Genomic DNA, 17624 nt, shown 5'->3' with positions numbered 1-17624 from the left:
TGGCACAACTATACAAAAGAAAACTTCAATATCTGATAAACAATTTTGCAATGCCCGTAATACCTCATGATATATAAGAGGGAAAATGGATAGGGAAGAAAGTGTATGTCCGAGATTTAGTGTTACACGTCAGATCCAACACAGAGATCGGGAAAATATCAAAATATAGCGTAAAAATGAAGAGTGTGACCGACACTACTAATGTCCAAAAACAATTTTCCAATTTCTGGCGTATTAATCTGGGTTCTCCAATCTGAAATTATGTATTCTAGCTTAGCTCTTCGGTCAAATGCAAACTGCATTCTTACACTGAAAATCTCATGATTTTTTTTGATATAATAGCAATCCCATGATTAGTGCTGCATGATTCCATATAAACTTTTTTTTTGGGAGGGAGGAATGCCATTCGGCTAGCTTTATTGATATGATAAAATTGTTACATCATTTACCAGATGATTTAGAATATAGCCAGGGGGTTCATCAACCCAAATACAAGAAAGCATTTTGTATAAACTTTATTAGATGAGCAATATAAGTTTCTAGTAATGGCACACAAACATGAAAGCATTTTGTTTCTCCAAAAAAAAAAAAACTGAAAGCATTTTGCTTTCAGTGGCTTTCCTTTACATTTCCAACACTGAGCCAGGCCCGGCCCGGCCCATAAAGACTCCCTTGGCTTATTGCCTTCTTCCATTCATTGCACTACACGCAGTCCACAGACGCTTCCTTCGTACGCTTCACCGGAGTGGGTGGAGACGAGACGCGAGCAAACCCAAAACCCTCGCGGCGACGCCATGGCCGCCGCGCTCCGCGCCGCCCTCCGCCGCCGCCACGCCGCCTCTTCGCCGGTGGCCCGCCTCCTGCCGTACTCGTCCCCTGGACCCTGCGCCAAGGTATGAGCCATCCCCCCCGCCGCCTCCTCGCGTCGCGTTTCGCGGTGATCACCCGACCAAAACCCCTCCCCAACCCCCCCTAAAAATTTCTTGCTCCCAGGGCGGTGGCGCCGCCTCCACCCTCCACGCCGCCACGCGCGGCGCGCCCGCTCCGTCGATCCAGGCGCCCTCCGTTGTCCGCCGCTACTGCTCCGCCGGGGTAAGCAGCGACCTCGACCTCTTCGCCGTTTCACCTTCCGTAAGCTTGCTCCGCTGCTGCTTGCTTGCTGACCGAAATTGCACTTTTTCGCAGGGAGGATACGCCGCCGTGCGCCCTGCTCGCGGCGCCTCCCCGCTCCAGGTACCCTCTCTGGTACGCCGCTACGGCTCCACCACGGTAAGGTTTCAAGGTGGCCACATTTAGTGCCACTACTCACTGAATTCTGAGGTGTGTTCTACATATTGACTGAATTCTGAAGCCGCTAATTAACCGAGAAATGTTCCGCTTACAGGGAGCCACTGCTACCGCCACCCCTGCCGCTGGCGTCCCTGCCCTTCACCGTGCATCTCCACTTCCCCTCTTTGTGCCCCGCCGCCGCCGTGTGTATTCTTCTGAGGAGTATTCTTCTGATGAGTATTCTTCTGATGGGTATTCTTCTGGTCAGGTAACCACAGATCCATCCAAGCCTGTGCTTTTTGTCTTAGTGTTAGTCCTTGTAGGAAAAGCTGTTTGGGCGTAATTAGCCACCGCTTGTTACATTTGATCCAAAGCCAGTGATTTTATAATATGTGTTGGAAACTAATGCCAATAAACGTGTGGTTTGCATAGAATTTGCAATCACCATGCATGTTGAGTGATAGACCGATGCATGCACTTGGTTAAAAAAAGGAGCAAGCACCAATCTCCACAAACCCAACTAAAATATGCATATTGGAGCTTGTCTGATGCCATTGGCCTTAAGCATGAACCACCAGAGCCCAGAGGCGTCAGTCAGACGACCATGGTTCTACCTGCCATTAATTTGGAACGGATGGCTTATGGAAATGGGATTGTGTGTGGATACAATCGCCTTGCGGTATGTGTTAAAATTGTTGTACTTGGTTTGTATGGTTTCGGTTAGGCCATTTTTGGAAGCCATGAATAATGTTATTAACGAGAAAATTGTCATATTTTACTTCTAAACAAAGGAGACCACTGAAAATCCTCCCCCCACTATTTCAAATTTATCTATGAGTTTCTTGGTCTCTTGAACATCCATCATACATGGCATGCACTCAGATAATCCCTTTCTGCTATTTTGTTGAACACCTGGCAATTAGAAGCAAAGAACAGTCCGGTATAGGCTTGCATTTTCCATGCAAAGAAGGTTTCTATAACATCCAGCTCATACTGAATCAATGATTACCTTTTTCAGTGTTTGGTCCACATTGTTCACTATTTAGGTGTGATAGTGCTGTGCCCATGTGCCATCACAAGTTTTTCTTGTTGCTGCTTATCCTCATAGTATCTGGTGTACTCCCTCCAGTCACAAAAGAAAGTTGTTTTGAACTCTTCAAAATCAATATGATATTACATGTGTTATGAGAAACTAGGATATATCATTTTCATATGTTCAAAACCTATATCGTAAATGATATTTATGGTCAAAGTTAACGTGTGTTGACTCGCACTCTAAAACGATGTTCTTTTGTGATCGGAAGGAGTATATCGTGGCATCATGCAGAGGCTGCTAACCTTCTCTCTTGTCTTCTAACTGCTTCCAGTGGTCCAGGCCATATAGTTACATTTATTAAGTATTTCTAAATCAACACTTAAAAATTGAAAAATTGCTAAAAGTGAGTTGAACTCAGCCGTGCAAGTTGCTACATTCTGTGCATAGCTAATAACCTGCAAAATAACAGCTCCATGTCACCATCAGCTCATTGTCCAACTGCAGCAGGAAGCCCATGGGTGTGGGATCAGCTAACTGTAGGTAAACATAGCTAGCCCTGGTCATTCTTGAAAATCCAAACGTTCCTGAAGCTAGAACTGGAGTGGACCATTCTGCCAACCCTGACTTATGTTTCTTTTGAGAATACCCTGAGTTTGTTTCTGTCAAGCCCCTAGATGCATGCTGTTGAGTGATCCTTATTGCTCTCAATTTCAGACCACATGACGTAGTGTGTTTCTGCAGGAATACAAGTATGTGGAGGATTGCCAAGTGGCTAAGGTTATGGATCATCAACTCAGAAGGATTGAGAAAGTTGAGGCTGGACTAAAGCAGCTCGGGTGGTTCCAAATTATCACGGTTTCATTGCTGGGATTAGTTACATATCAGTGCCATTCAGAGGTTTCCCGTCTCGACAAGGAAGTCGCTGCTCCAAAGAGCGAGAGCACGTAGACTCAAGAGCAAGGTCCCTGCTGATTGTTCCATTGATGATTAAGAAGAAGACGATCTCGCTTGATGCTCATGAAACCTAGTCTTGCCAAGTGTTTTGCACTGTAGTTTCGGCCACTTCATCTACTGATTGATAGCCGTAGTTTCTGATCGTTGTCAGTGTAGTTTGCTGGTGCTGCGCTGCATGTTTCCATTTTGATTCGTAACCTGATTAAACCCTCAATGCCCAAACTTGGTGTTCTGTGTCCCTTTGCTTGATGCGTGGGCGCGTTAACTTTGGTATCCAGCTCTGCTGTACTTTCTTATGCATGATAAACCTGGGATGTTTCTGATGTGAACTGGAAATGGACTATCATGGCATTCATGTAGTGCACTTCGATTCTTCAGTCGACACAAGTTAATGCATGTTCTTTTATGAGGAGCACGCTCCTACATCAAGATGCAATTACTGGAACAGGTACGAATTAAGCTACTATTACTACTACTAGTGGATAGTTGATGAGCAACTCGGTCACAGCAAAGCTTTCATTTCTGCATCAGCCAAATGAGCCGCCAACTAAGCACAGAAAAGGACCGCAATTGGTGAGGACAATTAAAAATAGGGGCCTAAAATCTAGATGCAGAAATGTTTAAGATCTCTACCATTTGCAGAGCTTCCCTCAAAACCGGGATCCAAATGAAAAGGTCATACGTCCCTTCCCTATGGGCCGCTACCAATGGTGGCGATCCAAAATAGGACGGTTTGGGCTTTACTTGGGCCATCGTGGGCTGGTGCACCGAGACGGCGAGACCTCGCCACGCTAACGATGCAAGACTTCTGTCCCCACACGGCCACTCCGTAGTCTCCCGCGAATGCCGGGCTGGCGGGCTCTCGCCGCCGTCGCCGCCGCGTATCAAAGCGACAGGCACCGCCATGTCCTGGGTCCATGGTCGCCGGGTCGCCGGCACCGCACCCCGGCCACGTCCCCGGCGTCACCGTCCAAGGTAAGAAGAGGCGCTTACGGCCGGTAAAACCGCTCCGGCATTTGTTTAACCGAGATAATCTGACGAACAGGGAGCGCCTCATCTAGTCATCTGCATCCGCATGACTTCGTCGATAACATTATGGAGCTCGGCATCGCTTGATGTGCACTAATTAGGCTGCACCTTGCTCCAAATCTCTCATGAGCTGTATTACCCTTCTTGCTACTCCATTATCCCCGAAATATTGACATTTTAACCTTTTCATAAAACGTATTCTATAAATAGACCAGAAGAACTATAACCAACATTAGGCCTCTACCTCAACCTCATGGGCTTTGGCCTTAGTGTTAAGATTAAAAAATTAGCATCATATAGTTTAGCGCAGAGTAATATAATACAAATTAATAAATACTATAAGTTGTTTTCTTATCAAGATGTATCTAGTAGTCTAGTGGTAAGATACTCCCTTATTATAACAGAAGGTGCTAGTTTGAAGCCCATTTCGTGATCATTGTTTTTCTTTTTTGCCACTTCGGACCCCTCCCCTCCCTTTTTTTTTTCTTTGTTGTGCCTTCACCTTTTAAAAATATTTTAGTGGTCGTGATTTGAACCATGTTCTTCATGGTGATACAAACACCATTTACCACTACACTACGCCACTACTAGATATGGCAATGAGCCCCGTTTTCCCTTTTCCTACGAGGAATTCTTTTATTAGGGACGGAAATGGCTATAGTTGATTCTTCATAAGGGAATTATAATGGGAGAAGTCATGCCCCTGTCAGGTTCGTGGGGGCAAGGGTGATCCTCTTTGATAAATGATAATCTTATTTCCCGTTGTATTTTGCGGGCACGGGAAAGTTTTGTCTCACGGGGGTAGGGATAGGGATGCATTTTTCGGTGGGGGCCATCTCTAGTCACTGATCACTATGCAAGTTTTCATGTGTATTTGGATCTATCAACGTTTTATAGTGTATTCCACGAGGTCCGCATCAATGGGTCTCAGGGACGTACCTACGTTGTAGATTATTCAAATTCTAACTAAATTATATCATATTAATTTATATTAGTTAATAATTAGATAATTTACATATATAGAGCCTCGATAATTTTGTTCCAAATTTATCACTGATGAGCTTGGCGTTGAGATGTTGGGCCTTAGTGCTAAGATCTAGTAAGGTAAAGAGCTTTTTTTTTGACGGGATAAAGATATATTTTTGGTTATATTTTTGTCGACATCTAGTTTTCGAACAAGTTTAGTAAAAGAGTCAAAATTGCTGCCATTATCCATCATAGTATGCTCCCATCTCAGCCGCTCTCAATAATGGAGTATGCCCTGCCCCAGAGTCGCAGGTTTTGTTCAGCTTTACTCTGTCAGCATCTCTGGAAAAACTGAAGTGGACAAATGCTACTTCCACCGTTCTAAAAAAAACCTAGTACTAGGATGTGGCACCACGATATAGACATACTCTATGTCCAGATTCATTGTAGTAGTATGTGTCACGTCGTAGTATGAGGTTAATTTTTTTTAGAATAGAGAGAATATACCGCTTTTTTTTTATCCCCGCCGCAGATGCAGGCAATTCCATGGTCCCTCCCTCGTCACAGACCTGGTGTTACAGTTCCACTTCCAACACCATGTTTTCATGTTTACCTTCGCTTCCCCTTGTCCTGAATCCTGATGAGGTTCCGAGACTCTTGAGGATGTCGAGGACCAGAGGATCTACAAGACAAAAGAATACTATATCTATCTAGCCGCCATGCGGTGCGAATGCGATGCTCCATTGTTTCGTGCCATTGTAGATCGTCCTGTGTGTACACCACGCTACTGCAGCCGCAGCACCAGCATGGGCCACATGGTGGGTGCACGGCGGGTTCACGTACGCCTGCCTCTGCTCTGCGTGACCGAGCGCGCGCGCGGCTGCCGTGGCCGCGAGGGCAGCGCGCGCACGACGCAGAGGCTGCCAGCTCGGGCGCCTCTCCCTTCTCCATTCCAAAACGCCGCGGATCAACTGCCCCCGCGCGCACAGGGCGCATGCAGCATATGCCGCGCGCGGCGCGGCGCGATGCCCTGCACACAACCACGCATACACGTCGTCTCCGTCTCGTCCTGACTCCTGCGTTTTGTCATCCCCGTGGACGTGCGTCCGGCGGCGCGTGCGTCTCATCAGCAAACGCCCCGTGCGGAGGATAATACTAATACGCGCCGTCGCGCCGACGCGTGACGCATCGCATTGCCGCGCTCGCGCGTGTACGCGTTCGTGCCATGTTGTATTATGGGCCGCGGTTTTCTCTCGCGAATTCCCCGTGCGCTGGCGCCGCGTTGCATGGAGGGCGGGCATGGTGTGACTGTGGTGTGCGACGCTTTTTTCTGCAGCGCACCAAAGCGATTTTGGCGCCGCCGCGGACTCGAACAGATGGGCGTGGCAACCTGTAGCAAAAGACTTTTCTAGCAGGATGCAAAGGGGAACAACTTCTCAGACACACCTGCCAGCTGGGCATTTTTCTGATCAGGATTCAGCCGTGTAAAGCGAGTGTTATACTTACTTTCTTTCTCATTCCTGTGATGCTTAATCTGCAATGATGGGTGAGCAGAGTGAGATGATGATTAGCCTGTAAAAACCAGAAAGAGAAAAGGTACACAGATCGGGACACAGTGTCACAGGCTCATCACAGCATGTGAGCCCGTCCGTTCCATGTGGGCTGTGGCCCAACCTGTGGCTACTTTGCCGGCTTCGTCGCCGCAGGGGCTTTGCTCAATCATCAGTAGCTATGGATCACAGATTCACAGTGTACTGACTGACGAGTCGCCGATAAACAGCACCGACGAAGTCGGCTAGCGTGAAGTGTCTGCGCGTCAATGCAAATGCCAATGTGTGATGATGAAAGAGCCATGGGTTTTCAGGACTTTTAGCAGACATTCAGTGCTAGATTTTATGTTTATTTTTTATTCAATGATGCATTCATCGCTGGAAACCGGATGCTTTGTTTTGCTTAATGTGCTTAATTAGATCTTTATTATTATCTCAGAAAGAGAGATGATTCCACTGTCACACGGTTTTATAGAGTTGAGAAAGCCAACAAATTGCGTTAATTAATAGTATATCTAAAGCATGGTTCAAGACTTGAAAATGATTGAAAATTCAGAGTTAACTCATGTGACAACTGACAAACTGCTTAGCTCGTTGGAAAAGACAGCGATAATCTGGCAGTCAGCCAATCAAACATTGCCATCCTGGGCTGCCACATCTGCAGTGTTCCACTGGTCCACGGGCCCAGCAGATTCCCTGTTCTGATCGCATCGTCGATCTAGTAATCAGCGGCTGAGATCTGTTCCGGACTAAAACCCCACTCCGCCATGAATCGGTTCATGGCAGAGTTTTGTGTGTGCTGCTCGCTTCGATCGAAATTTGGAGAAAAATCAGTGCAAGAACAGCATTTTTTCCATTTGCTTTTGGTAAAAACAAGATTTGATAATAAGTTTATGGCGTTCACGAAGCGTACATCAAGAATCCATTTCATGTTCATGATGAGTTCACTCGCCGGCAGTTGATCCGTACCTCGCCGTTCTTCCCGGTGAGCGGGCTCAGGTTGCCCAGCCTCACCATCGCGGCGGCGAAGTCCGCCGCGAACGTCGTCGCGTTGGCGGCGTACGCGCGCACGAACGCGTCCGTGGTGCCATTGCCGGCGCCGCTGCCGAAGAGCTCCTGGTCGGAGCGCAGCAGGACGCGGCGGCTGAGGAGGTCCGTGAAGTAGGCGTTGTCGAAGGTGTTGGGCGCCTGCAGCTCGAGCGGCGCGAGGTTGCCGTCGCCGCCGGTGGTCGGGCAGGACTTGGTGCGCAGCTGCGAGGCGAAGGTGGCGTTCACGCCGGTGTCGTTGTAGATGTGCGTGCGGAAGGTGGAGCAGCGCGCCCACCCGACGGTGTGCGCGCCCGACAGCGCGGTGAGGTCCCGCGCGTCGAGGCCCTTGGCGCTGAACATCGACAGGAGCGACGCGAGGCTCGCGCCGGGCGGCGGCAGGTTGGTGTTCGCCGCGCTCTGGCTCGTCGTGCGCGCGTCACGCCGCCCCAGCGGCACCGTCCAGTTCGGGCCCCCGAGCTGCACGCGCCCCGCCATTAATGCCAGCATTACATGGGTGCAGAAAAACACGAGGCAGATACTGACCAGGTTGACGGCGTCGCGCGCGGCGAGCGTGATGATGTCGGCGCAGGAGACGGTGGCCTTGCAGGAGGCCTCGAGCTGCGCCTTGATGGCGTCGATGACCTCGTACCCGCGCACCGAGTTGGCGTTCGGCCCGGCGTTCTTCTCCCCGGTGAAGTTCGCCGTGTCGTCGAGCAAGATGGAGGCGTCGCACCCCTGCACACACGCACGCGGCCATTAAACTCAACAAGGCGAAGTACATTGGCCGAGCAAGAGATCCATTTCGCGTAGTTACGTTGACGAAGCAGTCGTGGAAGAAGAGGCGGAGGATGGAGGCGCCCATGCGCGACTCCTTCTGCACTGCCTGCGCCATGCCGCGGCGCACGATGGACACCACCCCGGGGCACGTCGCGTTGTAGTACCCCGGCGACAGCTGAGCCTCCGCCGCGAGGAACACCACCGCCAAGGCCACAGCGCGCGCCACGAGCATAGCCCTTGACGACGACCACCCCATCGCCAGCAAAAAAGAGCAGAAGAACCGAAAGAAACCAAGGGCCAAAATGCTCCTCTCAGCCTCTCGCGTCACGCACGCACGCACTAGTCCGTCGTCTGCACGTAGTACGCGAGCGCGCGCGCGTATATATGGCCGCCGCACCGAAACACCGAACACGGAAAAGCCGCCCGCCGCTCGCGCGCGCGCGCGAGTTTCCAGCTACTGCTGCACCGTCTGCCGTTCTATTTCTATCTATCTATCTATCTATCTACAAGTCGCGCAAGGAGACAAGCTAGGCAGACCGCGCTTGCTTGTCTCGGTCGCGTCGCGTGCGAGCCCCGAGCCAAACGCCCCAAAGCTACCACCACCACCACCAACCGAGTGGGGGACATGCGCAGATGCGCTGCGTGCGTTGCGCCTCATGTGAACCGTGGCATCTCGTGCCGGCACGGCCCGAGCGCGCACGGCGGTCGAGACCCCCGACACGCCCACACACACATGCAGGACGCAGTGAGCGCACGGACCAATGGCCACCGGAACGCGACGTTGTTGTACGTCGCGTGTGCGTGCACATACGTGCATGGCATGGCAGCGTGGGATGTGGCACCAACCAACAGCGAGCATCGGGGCAGTAGTACGCGGCAAGTTGCAAGCTGGGCCTGCGCATGTCTGGACAAGCGGCCGGCCCCCTTCCAAAGCTCCAGACTAGAACTACTCCGAATAAACTACGCGTGATAATGGCAACAAGCAACAACGTGTACGAGAAGTACTACACCAAAGTAGAGTTTAAACTGTGTGCTGCTAGTAATGAGCAGACCGGCCGGCCGGCCGGCGCTGATGGAGGCAGGCAGAGGTTCTGGATTACTACGACCTTATCAGTGTCCACCTTGGTTTGTGAAGGCTTTAAGTTCACGGCAGATATGGAATGGGGATCGATCGATGCGCCATCATCAAGTCCCTTCCCTTTGCCTTTGATTTTATAGAAGTATAGAAGACGAGCTGCTTGATAATGTACACGCTACTAGCTAGCATGCTTCGTGTCGGCAGAACAGAGCAGTTAAAACGACCATGCATATGAGTAATTGAGTACGTACTTTTTTCCATCCAAAAAAATCAATTCATCTCCCAATTTCTTCTTATTTTGGGATTTGGTGCTTCACTTTCAGCTCTCGCCAGGTTTCGGGGATCGTCTTGTTTGGTGTTGCAGTGTTAGACGAGTGACCAACGCTACTCAACACGTTCGGCGTACCAGATGTTCTTTTATGGCCAGCCCTCATTTGCTTGTGCTGATCTTCTGTAGCACGCGAAGGGTCCTGCTAAATACAAATTCTTCCTCTAGTTTGCATTTCAACGATGTTGTTGCACGCCCGATCTCCCCCAGAAGCGCAGCATTGATAGTCACTCGGTCTGCCCCTTTTACACTCAAGAGCTTTAGATGGCAAACCACATCCTCCTCGATTGTGTGTTCGCTCGACAGGTCTGGCTCCGTGTGTTGTCACCTCTTGGTTGGGCTGCCCTCTCTCCTCCCCGTGGTAGCTGCCTCCAGGATTGGTGGCCATCGTCTAGGGCATGCTTTGCCTGAGCATCTCCGTGCCGGCTTCGATTCTCTGATTCTCCTGGTCTCCTGGCAACAGTGGACTCTAGGGTTTTCGACTCTATATTATCTTCAGTCTTGGAGGTCCTTCAGTCCATCCTCTCAGAGGGTCATCTATAGCCGTTAGCTGGCATTGCTAATTTTGGGGTTTTATGGGGAGAGTAGTGGGCTCTGCCCCCTTCCCGCTGTTTGGAGTCATAATAACCTAGTTTTTTTTTCTTTGGTCTTTTGTTTCCCTCCTTTCTTGGCATAAGTCAGTCTAACTGATTGCGTTGTGTAACAAATACTATTTTCTTCTAATATATTGACATGCAATCCTTTTGCGCGTTCGAAAAAAAATATGCGACATTTTCTATTACAATGAATCTAAATAAATCTCTTCTGGATTTATTATATTAGAAAATGTCAATCTCAAATATATTTATTTTGGAACGGAGGAAGTATGGGTTTATTATGGTCATGATGAGTTCACATTCCCGTTCAAGGTATGAGCGGAACGTAGGTGCGTGCGTGCTATTAATCGGTAATTGATTTGTTTGCAGACAAGTCATCTTCAAAACAGCAACTTTTCTCAGTGCTAAAGTATCCAAATTTTGGGGGGGGGGGGGGGGGGGGGGCGGGCCCATAAGATTTGGATTTGTAAAGACTAATTCTTACGAACGACATTTGGTTTGTAGAAATATAAGTACAGGAAAACTAAAGGAAGTTCTTTTTTTATATACAAGTTGATATAAGAAATTTTTCATCCACTCAAACCTATTGGGAATTCCTACGATTAAAAGTGTGCATGCGTTTCTATTCCTCCAAACCGAATAATAAGCCATAACAAACTAGATAGCGTTAAAAACTTCGAACAACTTTAGACGTTTGCTTGCCTCTTGGTTGGAAACTTAGGATTGGTTTAGAAAGAAAAATGAAATTGTATCATACGACAATGCCAGTTTTGTTAAATTTTACTCACTCCATTCAAAAGTCTAAGATGTATTTCTTTATTCACCAAAAAAATAAGGAGAAATTAACTCATCCATCTTTACTCCTCGTGCAACAAAGAAAGAGAATGCATGCAATGAGTAATTAATAATCTGCTTCTAAACGAAGAGACATTTTTCTTCATTTACTTTTTTTATGCATGGATAAAACAAATATAATCATTTTATTTGGAAAACCCAAAAACTAAAATACGTTTTAAAACTTTTGGATGAAGAGAGTACAGTATTTGCAACGCGGGATCTAGTTAGACCCTGTTTAGATGGGACTAAAACTTTTAAGTTCCTATCACATCGGATGTTTGAAAATTAATTATAAATATTAAACGTAGACTATTAATAAAACCCATCCATAATCTTGGACTAATTTGCGAGACGAATCTAATGAGCCTAATTAATCCATGATTAGCCTATGTGATGCTACAGTAAACATTCTCTAATTATAGATTAATTAGGCTTAAAAAATTTGTCTCGTGAATTAGCTTTTATTTATATAATTAGTTTTGTAAGTAGTCTATATTTAATACTCTAAATTAGTGTCTAAAGACAGGGACTAAAGTTAAGTCTCTGGAAGTAAACACCACCTTAGCCTTTTTGTGTTAACATTTGCTAGCCGCCTAGCCCAGTAGCAGGTTCACTCCGGCCTATATTTGATATTTCCTTTCTTTTGTGGTGGCTCCTGTTGGTAAAAGTACACCGAAGGTCCCTCAACTTGTCATCGAGTTACAAAATCATCCCCCAACCATAAAATCAGATATCCGACGTCTCTTAACTAATCAAAACCAATCAAAATAGGTCTTTCGGTGGTTTTGACCCTGGTTTTGTCCTACATGGCGGCTGAGTCAACGTGGGACCCATGTGGGTCTCACATGTTGATTAGTTAAGGACCTATTTTGATTAGTTAAGGGACGTCGAATATCTGAGTTCATGGTTGGGGGATGATTTTGTAACAAGTTGAGGGACCTTCAATGTACTTTTTCCGCTCCTGTTCCATATGGACCTGGGCTAGATCCCAAGCTGGACAAAAAAGCCCAAGCCCCTGAGAACATTTGTTGCTTATTGATGTTGATGTATGGCTGCTGGCTGGACTAGCACATCGTTTGCCCATTACTCCTTCATCCAGTTACGTACTATTCGTGCTTTCAGAAATGATAGTCCCTACTACTCCCTCTCACCACTACTGCTCGGAGTAGTTCTGTTAAGTATGATCGCATGGTACTGTTAGGGTGCGATTGGTTCCCGGTCAAGGTTAGATGGGATATGGCGGTCCATATTTTACTGGATATGGCGATTCGGTTTTTTGTATGGTGGAGTAAATATGGCGATCCAGTTTTTTGTTTGGTTGCAGGGATGAAAGTGGATATGGTGATCTAATTTTTTTTTGGTTGGGGGAGTGGGATGAATAAGTGGTTGCAATCATCCTTTCATTAGAGATAGTGAGTATACCCCTCCAAATTCTCCAAACCAAAAAAAATATCAATATACTAAAAAAATCTAAATATAAATAAAAAAAGCATAAAGAAATAAAAGGGGAAGGAGAAAAACAAAAAAAAAGAAAAAATCTTCCTTCTCAAAATCGCCGGCCGTCCCTCGCCTCCTATCTTCCCCGATCGCCCCTCGCCTTCTCTCTCACCGGCAATCCCGCCGCCAAGCCTCCCCCATGGCCACCGCTGAGCCCGTCTCCTCTCTCCCCTGCCGCCGCCATGCCTCCTCTCTCGCCGGCGTGCCACGCCGCCCCAGATCCGGTCGTCGTCGTCCTGGTCGTCGTCGGCGCGTCCTCTTCCCGCCTCCTCTCTCACCGGTCACCGCCGCGCCTCCTCTGCCGCCGCCGCCGAGCTCGCGTCCCACTGCCGCCGTGCTCGTCGCCCGCGCCGGCCGCCGAGCTTGCCTCCTCTCTCGTCGCGTGGCTTGGTCGCCACCGAGCTCGTGTCGCCGCTCGCCGTAGCCGCCGCCGAGCTCGTGTCGTGGTGAGAGGGGTGACGCGACCCACTCGTCGCTCGCCCCCGCTCGCTCGAGCGCTCGGGCAGCTGCATTCGGCCGAATCGACCGGATCCCTCCATCCTACATCTGGGCGGAATATTTCCCTCCGGACCGCCCTATCCCACCTCCGCCCAGGAACCAAACACCCACAAAAATGGGCCGCCATGTCCTATCCACTTAAATCCCTCTATCCAAACACACCCTTAGTGTTTAGGCACGCCCGCTCACCTCTACGTACACCCACCATTTGCAACCGCGTATAACTAATATTTTGGGACTATTAAAAAACTGCTGCAAATTTTTTATGTGGAAAACTTTTAGATCTAACTGTAGTATATTGTATAGCTGTAATATAATTCCACCGTAACTATATTATAACTATAATATAACATATGCAATTATTAAAAACATATAAAAATCTTTATGCCTAAATTATAATGTAGTTACAATGAGTTAGGGTTACCGTAACTAGTATGTAACAAATATGGAATTGGTATGTAATTAAACGAAAATCCAAATTCGTCCAATCGGTTAGCTCTGTTCAGTCATAAACGGGGAGGTCATACGTTTGCTCTTTTCTCCCGCGCGCTTTATGCAATTTCTTATCATCCGGTCTGTACGAATCCTGTCTAACGGTCCACAATTTGAAAGTTTTTACGCCTAAAAACTGCCGCAAGTAATATAGTAAAACCGAATATTCATCGATGTTGTATTTGTATTCCAGTGGGTGAAGTCATGCACTTATAATTTCACCAACATATATTTTGTTTTCATTTTTTTTATTATGACCTAGGCACCTTGCTATTGTTTTTATCTGGAGTACTCATTGAAGAATAAAACCTAGTACAAATGCCGTGTTTTAAAAATCAAATATATACCCTAAAAAACGTACTCCCTCCGGTTTCATTTTAATTAACGCTTTGGACAATTACACGTTCCATAAGATATACCTTTGACCTTATTTTTCTATTATAATATATACAATAAATAAATGTATATGTTTTTCTAGTTTCTTTAAACTAAATATTTTTAGTTATTAATGGTCAAAGTTATAAAAATTTAACTTCAATCTTGTCCAAAATGTCAATTAATATAGAATCTCAAAGCGAGTACTCCTACTATGAAAGCTGAGATTAGCAGAAGATACTCCACTTGCCGTACCTTACTCGTTGGCTTTACATTGGATAATACTCCCTACTACTATTAAGCCCGAGAGATCGACACTTGATGATTGAGGTCCCTATTCTGGTCAATGTGGGATGCGACATAGGCTGTCTTTGTATTTGCCTCTCCACGGCATCCATGGCCCCACCACATGATCCTTGCATTCCTGTTCGATAATAATGGCATCCAGCATGTTAAATCTTGTTCCCGAACATATTCTATTTGGAGAAAGAATAACGGAAAGAAGAGGATGCAACTCTCAATCATTCAGGCGCACCGATCAGTGTGTGCAATTTTTTTTGTTCCAGGTAGGCACCCATTTGTTTGTTGCTGCTACTGGTTGTTAAATGGAGGACTATATTTTTTATTCTCTGTCTTTGATCCCTGAATTAAGCAAATCCAATCGAATCAAAGAAGCGAGGAATCTGGTGCTTTTAGCCTCGAGCTCCAGGATAAAGATGACTGATGAGAAACAACACGAGATCTGTCAAATTTGGCTAGTGTTTGAGCTGAGCTACTAGCTGTCCGCTGATACTGTACATGATCTGAATTTTGTCGAGTGCTGTTTTTCCATGGCACTGTCTAACTATAGTGTCTAGTGGCGAAAATCGTGTGTGATTCTTGTTACCTTTGGTCACATTATTCCTTGTCTCTTGTGAGGCTTGGTCAAGCAGATCGAGGAGGAGTAGCATCAACTACTGTGCAGCGCGTCCATTGGCACAGGCCGGTGGCCACAGGGCTTTGCTTGGTTGCAGTACAGAGAGTGATCGAGGTACTGTTTGTAGGTTAAGATTCTAAGAAGTAGTACGTGAGAATATGAAAAAAATGAAAAACCTAGCTTCCGACTTCTAATGCATTTTCTGAATTCTACAAATACATCTTGGCCGAGTTTATTTCTAAACTTTTTTTCAAACTTTCAACTTTTTCATCACATCAAAACTTTTCTACACACATAAACTTCCAACTTTTCCGTCACATCGTTCAAATCTCAACCAAACTTTTTATTTTGGCGTGAACTAAACACACCCCTTATCAAAATCTAAGTGAAAATCTAGACTATTTGAAAGAGTTTCTAACAGCGAGAGGTTTTAAGAGAAGCTGCAGCTATCAGAAACTACCGTAAACGGAGAGAGACTAGCTAGCCCAGCAGGCAGAGCGCCGTCCAGGCCAGTGCGAGCTTTGAATGAGGGTGGTGGTCAGGTCAAAACCTATGCGTTTCCTGGTCACAACGTAGTAGTAGCTGAGAGGCTGCGAGCTACTCTACTTCGTTTCAGTTCGTTTCAGTCCGGTGGCTTCCCGGGTTTCCCGATCGAAAGGGTCCAGTTTTCCGGCATGGTTAATTGGTTAATTAACTGCGTTCTCACGGAAAGACGCTATGCCTAGAGCCCTAGTAGAATTGGTGCTTGTCAGAATTCCGGTGAAGTTTCGCAGGGAAATCGTACGTTGTGGCGTTTTTGCAAAGAAGTTCACGAGAAATTAACGGCTCGTTTCCATTTCCATTGGGAGCGTATGAGGTTCAGAAGAAAGTACTACTATAATTAGTGTTCTGTCCTTTCAGCATGCAGTATGAAAGTGTCCCGATGAGAAGCAGCAAATGACAAGTGGAGATGAACCCTAGGGAAAAAAAAAACTACTTTGAACTACTGAGCTCTCAACTAATCCAGCTTTGAACGCATGCATGATTGGACGAGCAGCTGATTTGACTGCCACCGTGGATAACAAAAGAACAGTACCATCACCACCACCACCACGCCGATCGATGTCAGTATTCGGTACAGTCACCAACTGCTGCCACTTTGACCACGCAAATCTAAAAACAACGGGAAGAACAAACAGAAAAGAAAAAAAAAACTAGTGACACGCTGCTGACATTTTATCCCCAAGACCAAACCGATAGCTCGATGCATATGCCAGCGACTGGCAAACCTAATCCACCCTGCACATGCGACGACGACGACGATAGACGAAGACTGGCTAGAAGCCGTGGTTAATTACTGGCTCGTGATCGAAACGCACCACGGCGAACAGTGGCACGTACGCCTACGACACGCATCAGCTGGACCATCGCGCGCGTAATAAAACAACGGCAAATGTGGCCGGGGGGGACGGTGTGTGCTGTGTTTGGGCACGTAGGTAGAGTCAAAGCGTGGCGTGCGGTGGCAACGGCGGTCGGTGGCGAGCGCGCCACGACGACAGGTTGGAGAGGCATGTGATGTGAGACGGTGGGGAGAGTGGCATGCAGTGCCTGCCGACGAGGATCGCGGATGCCCTGGCCGAGTGGCCGGCGCCAATAATTAGGGGGTCGCTACGCTAGCCGCCGATCGATATGCTGCTAATCGGGTCGGGTTACGGCCATGCCTGCTGCTGCCGCGCGCGCGCCTGATGGACATCCGTTTTTTTTTTATGTTTTTTCGTGGCGTTTTCCATTGGAGAAACGGCGGGTAGGATTAGCCGGCCCGGGGCCCTGTCGGATTGGAGGGGCGTACGTACACCAGCGTCTCGGTCTCGTCCTCTCCGGTTTGACCGCGCGCCAGCCTTGCAGGCTTGTTGGTTGCAGCCACGGTTTCAGCCGTTTCTTGTGTCTAGCTAGCCATCGCGATAGCGGTTAGGGCAGCCACAATGATTGTTATATATATATATATATATATATATATATATATATATATATATATATATATATATATATAAAAGAGATGTATGTCAGCATATTTTCCTACTTAAAAGGTATTAAATGAAGAGAGAGAGCAAAACTATCTACTAACTTAGAGATAGTCTATAGAGAAAAACGAGGCAATGTATGAGAGAGCTATAGATACTAATGTAGACATACTTACTATCAATCGAGTCTATTGCTGAGATGTACATATTTTATAGAGAGCACCTTACTTTACTATTGCGGGTGCTCTTAGCCGGCCTTATTGTTCGATTTTAGGATTCAAGACACGTTCCAACGTTTAAAAAGATCTTTAAATATGGTCTGATATTGATGTCCCGTGTTTCTCTTTTTTTCGGTCGTTCAGATGATGTCCGGACATGTTCATATATTGAGGGCATT

General features: G+C 47.1%; 2 protein-coding genes across 2 annotated transcripts; one reads left to right on the top strand and one right to left on the bottom strand.

Moving 5' to 3' along the window:
• The first annotated feature begins 718 nt into the window (after positions 1–718).
• Positions 719–3563, top strand: LOC4327091 (uncharacterized). Its single transcript, NM_001409044.1, has 5 exons — positions 719–893; positions 994–1092; positions 1186–1269; positions 1385–1537; positions 3047–3563. Exons 1-5 carry the CDS (start codon positions 795–797, stop codon positions 3251–3253), a joined length of 642 nt encoding a protein of 213 aa, NP_001395973.1. The 5' UTR covers positions 719–794; the 3' UTR covers positions 3254–3563.
• A 4075-nt stretch (positions 3564–7638) lies between these two features.
• Positions 7639–8965, bottom strand: LOC4327090 (peroxidase P7). Its single transcript, XM_015776844.3, has 3 exons — positions 8648–8965; positions 8377–8568; positions 7639–8310 (listed from the first exon to the last, which is right to left on the bottom strand). The coding sequence occupies exons 1-3, from the start codon at positions 8864–8866 to the stop codon at positions 7738–7740; spliced, it is 984 nt and encodes a 327-aa protein (XP_015632330.1). The 5' UTR covers positions 8867–8965; the 3' UTR covers positions 7639–7737.
• Positions 8966–17624: the final 8659 nt, after the last annotated feature.

The sequence above is a fragment of the Oryza sativa genome, chromosome 1 (genome assembly GCF_034140825.1).
Source record: "Oryza sativa Japonica Group chromosome 1, ASM3414082v1".
In the NCBI taxonomy this organism is placed as follows: Eukaryota; Viridiplantae; Streptophyta; class Magnoliopsida; order Poales; family Poaceae; genus Oryza; species Oryza sativa.
Note: the sequence above shows the minus strand (reverse complement) of the source record. Positions and strands in the feature narration are given on the sequence as shown.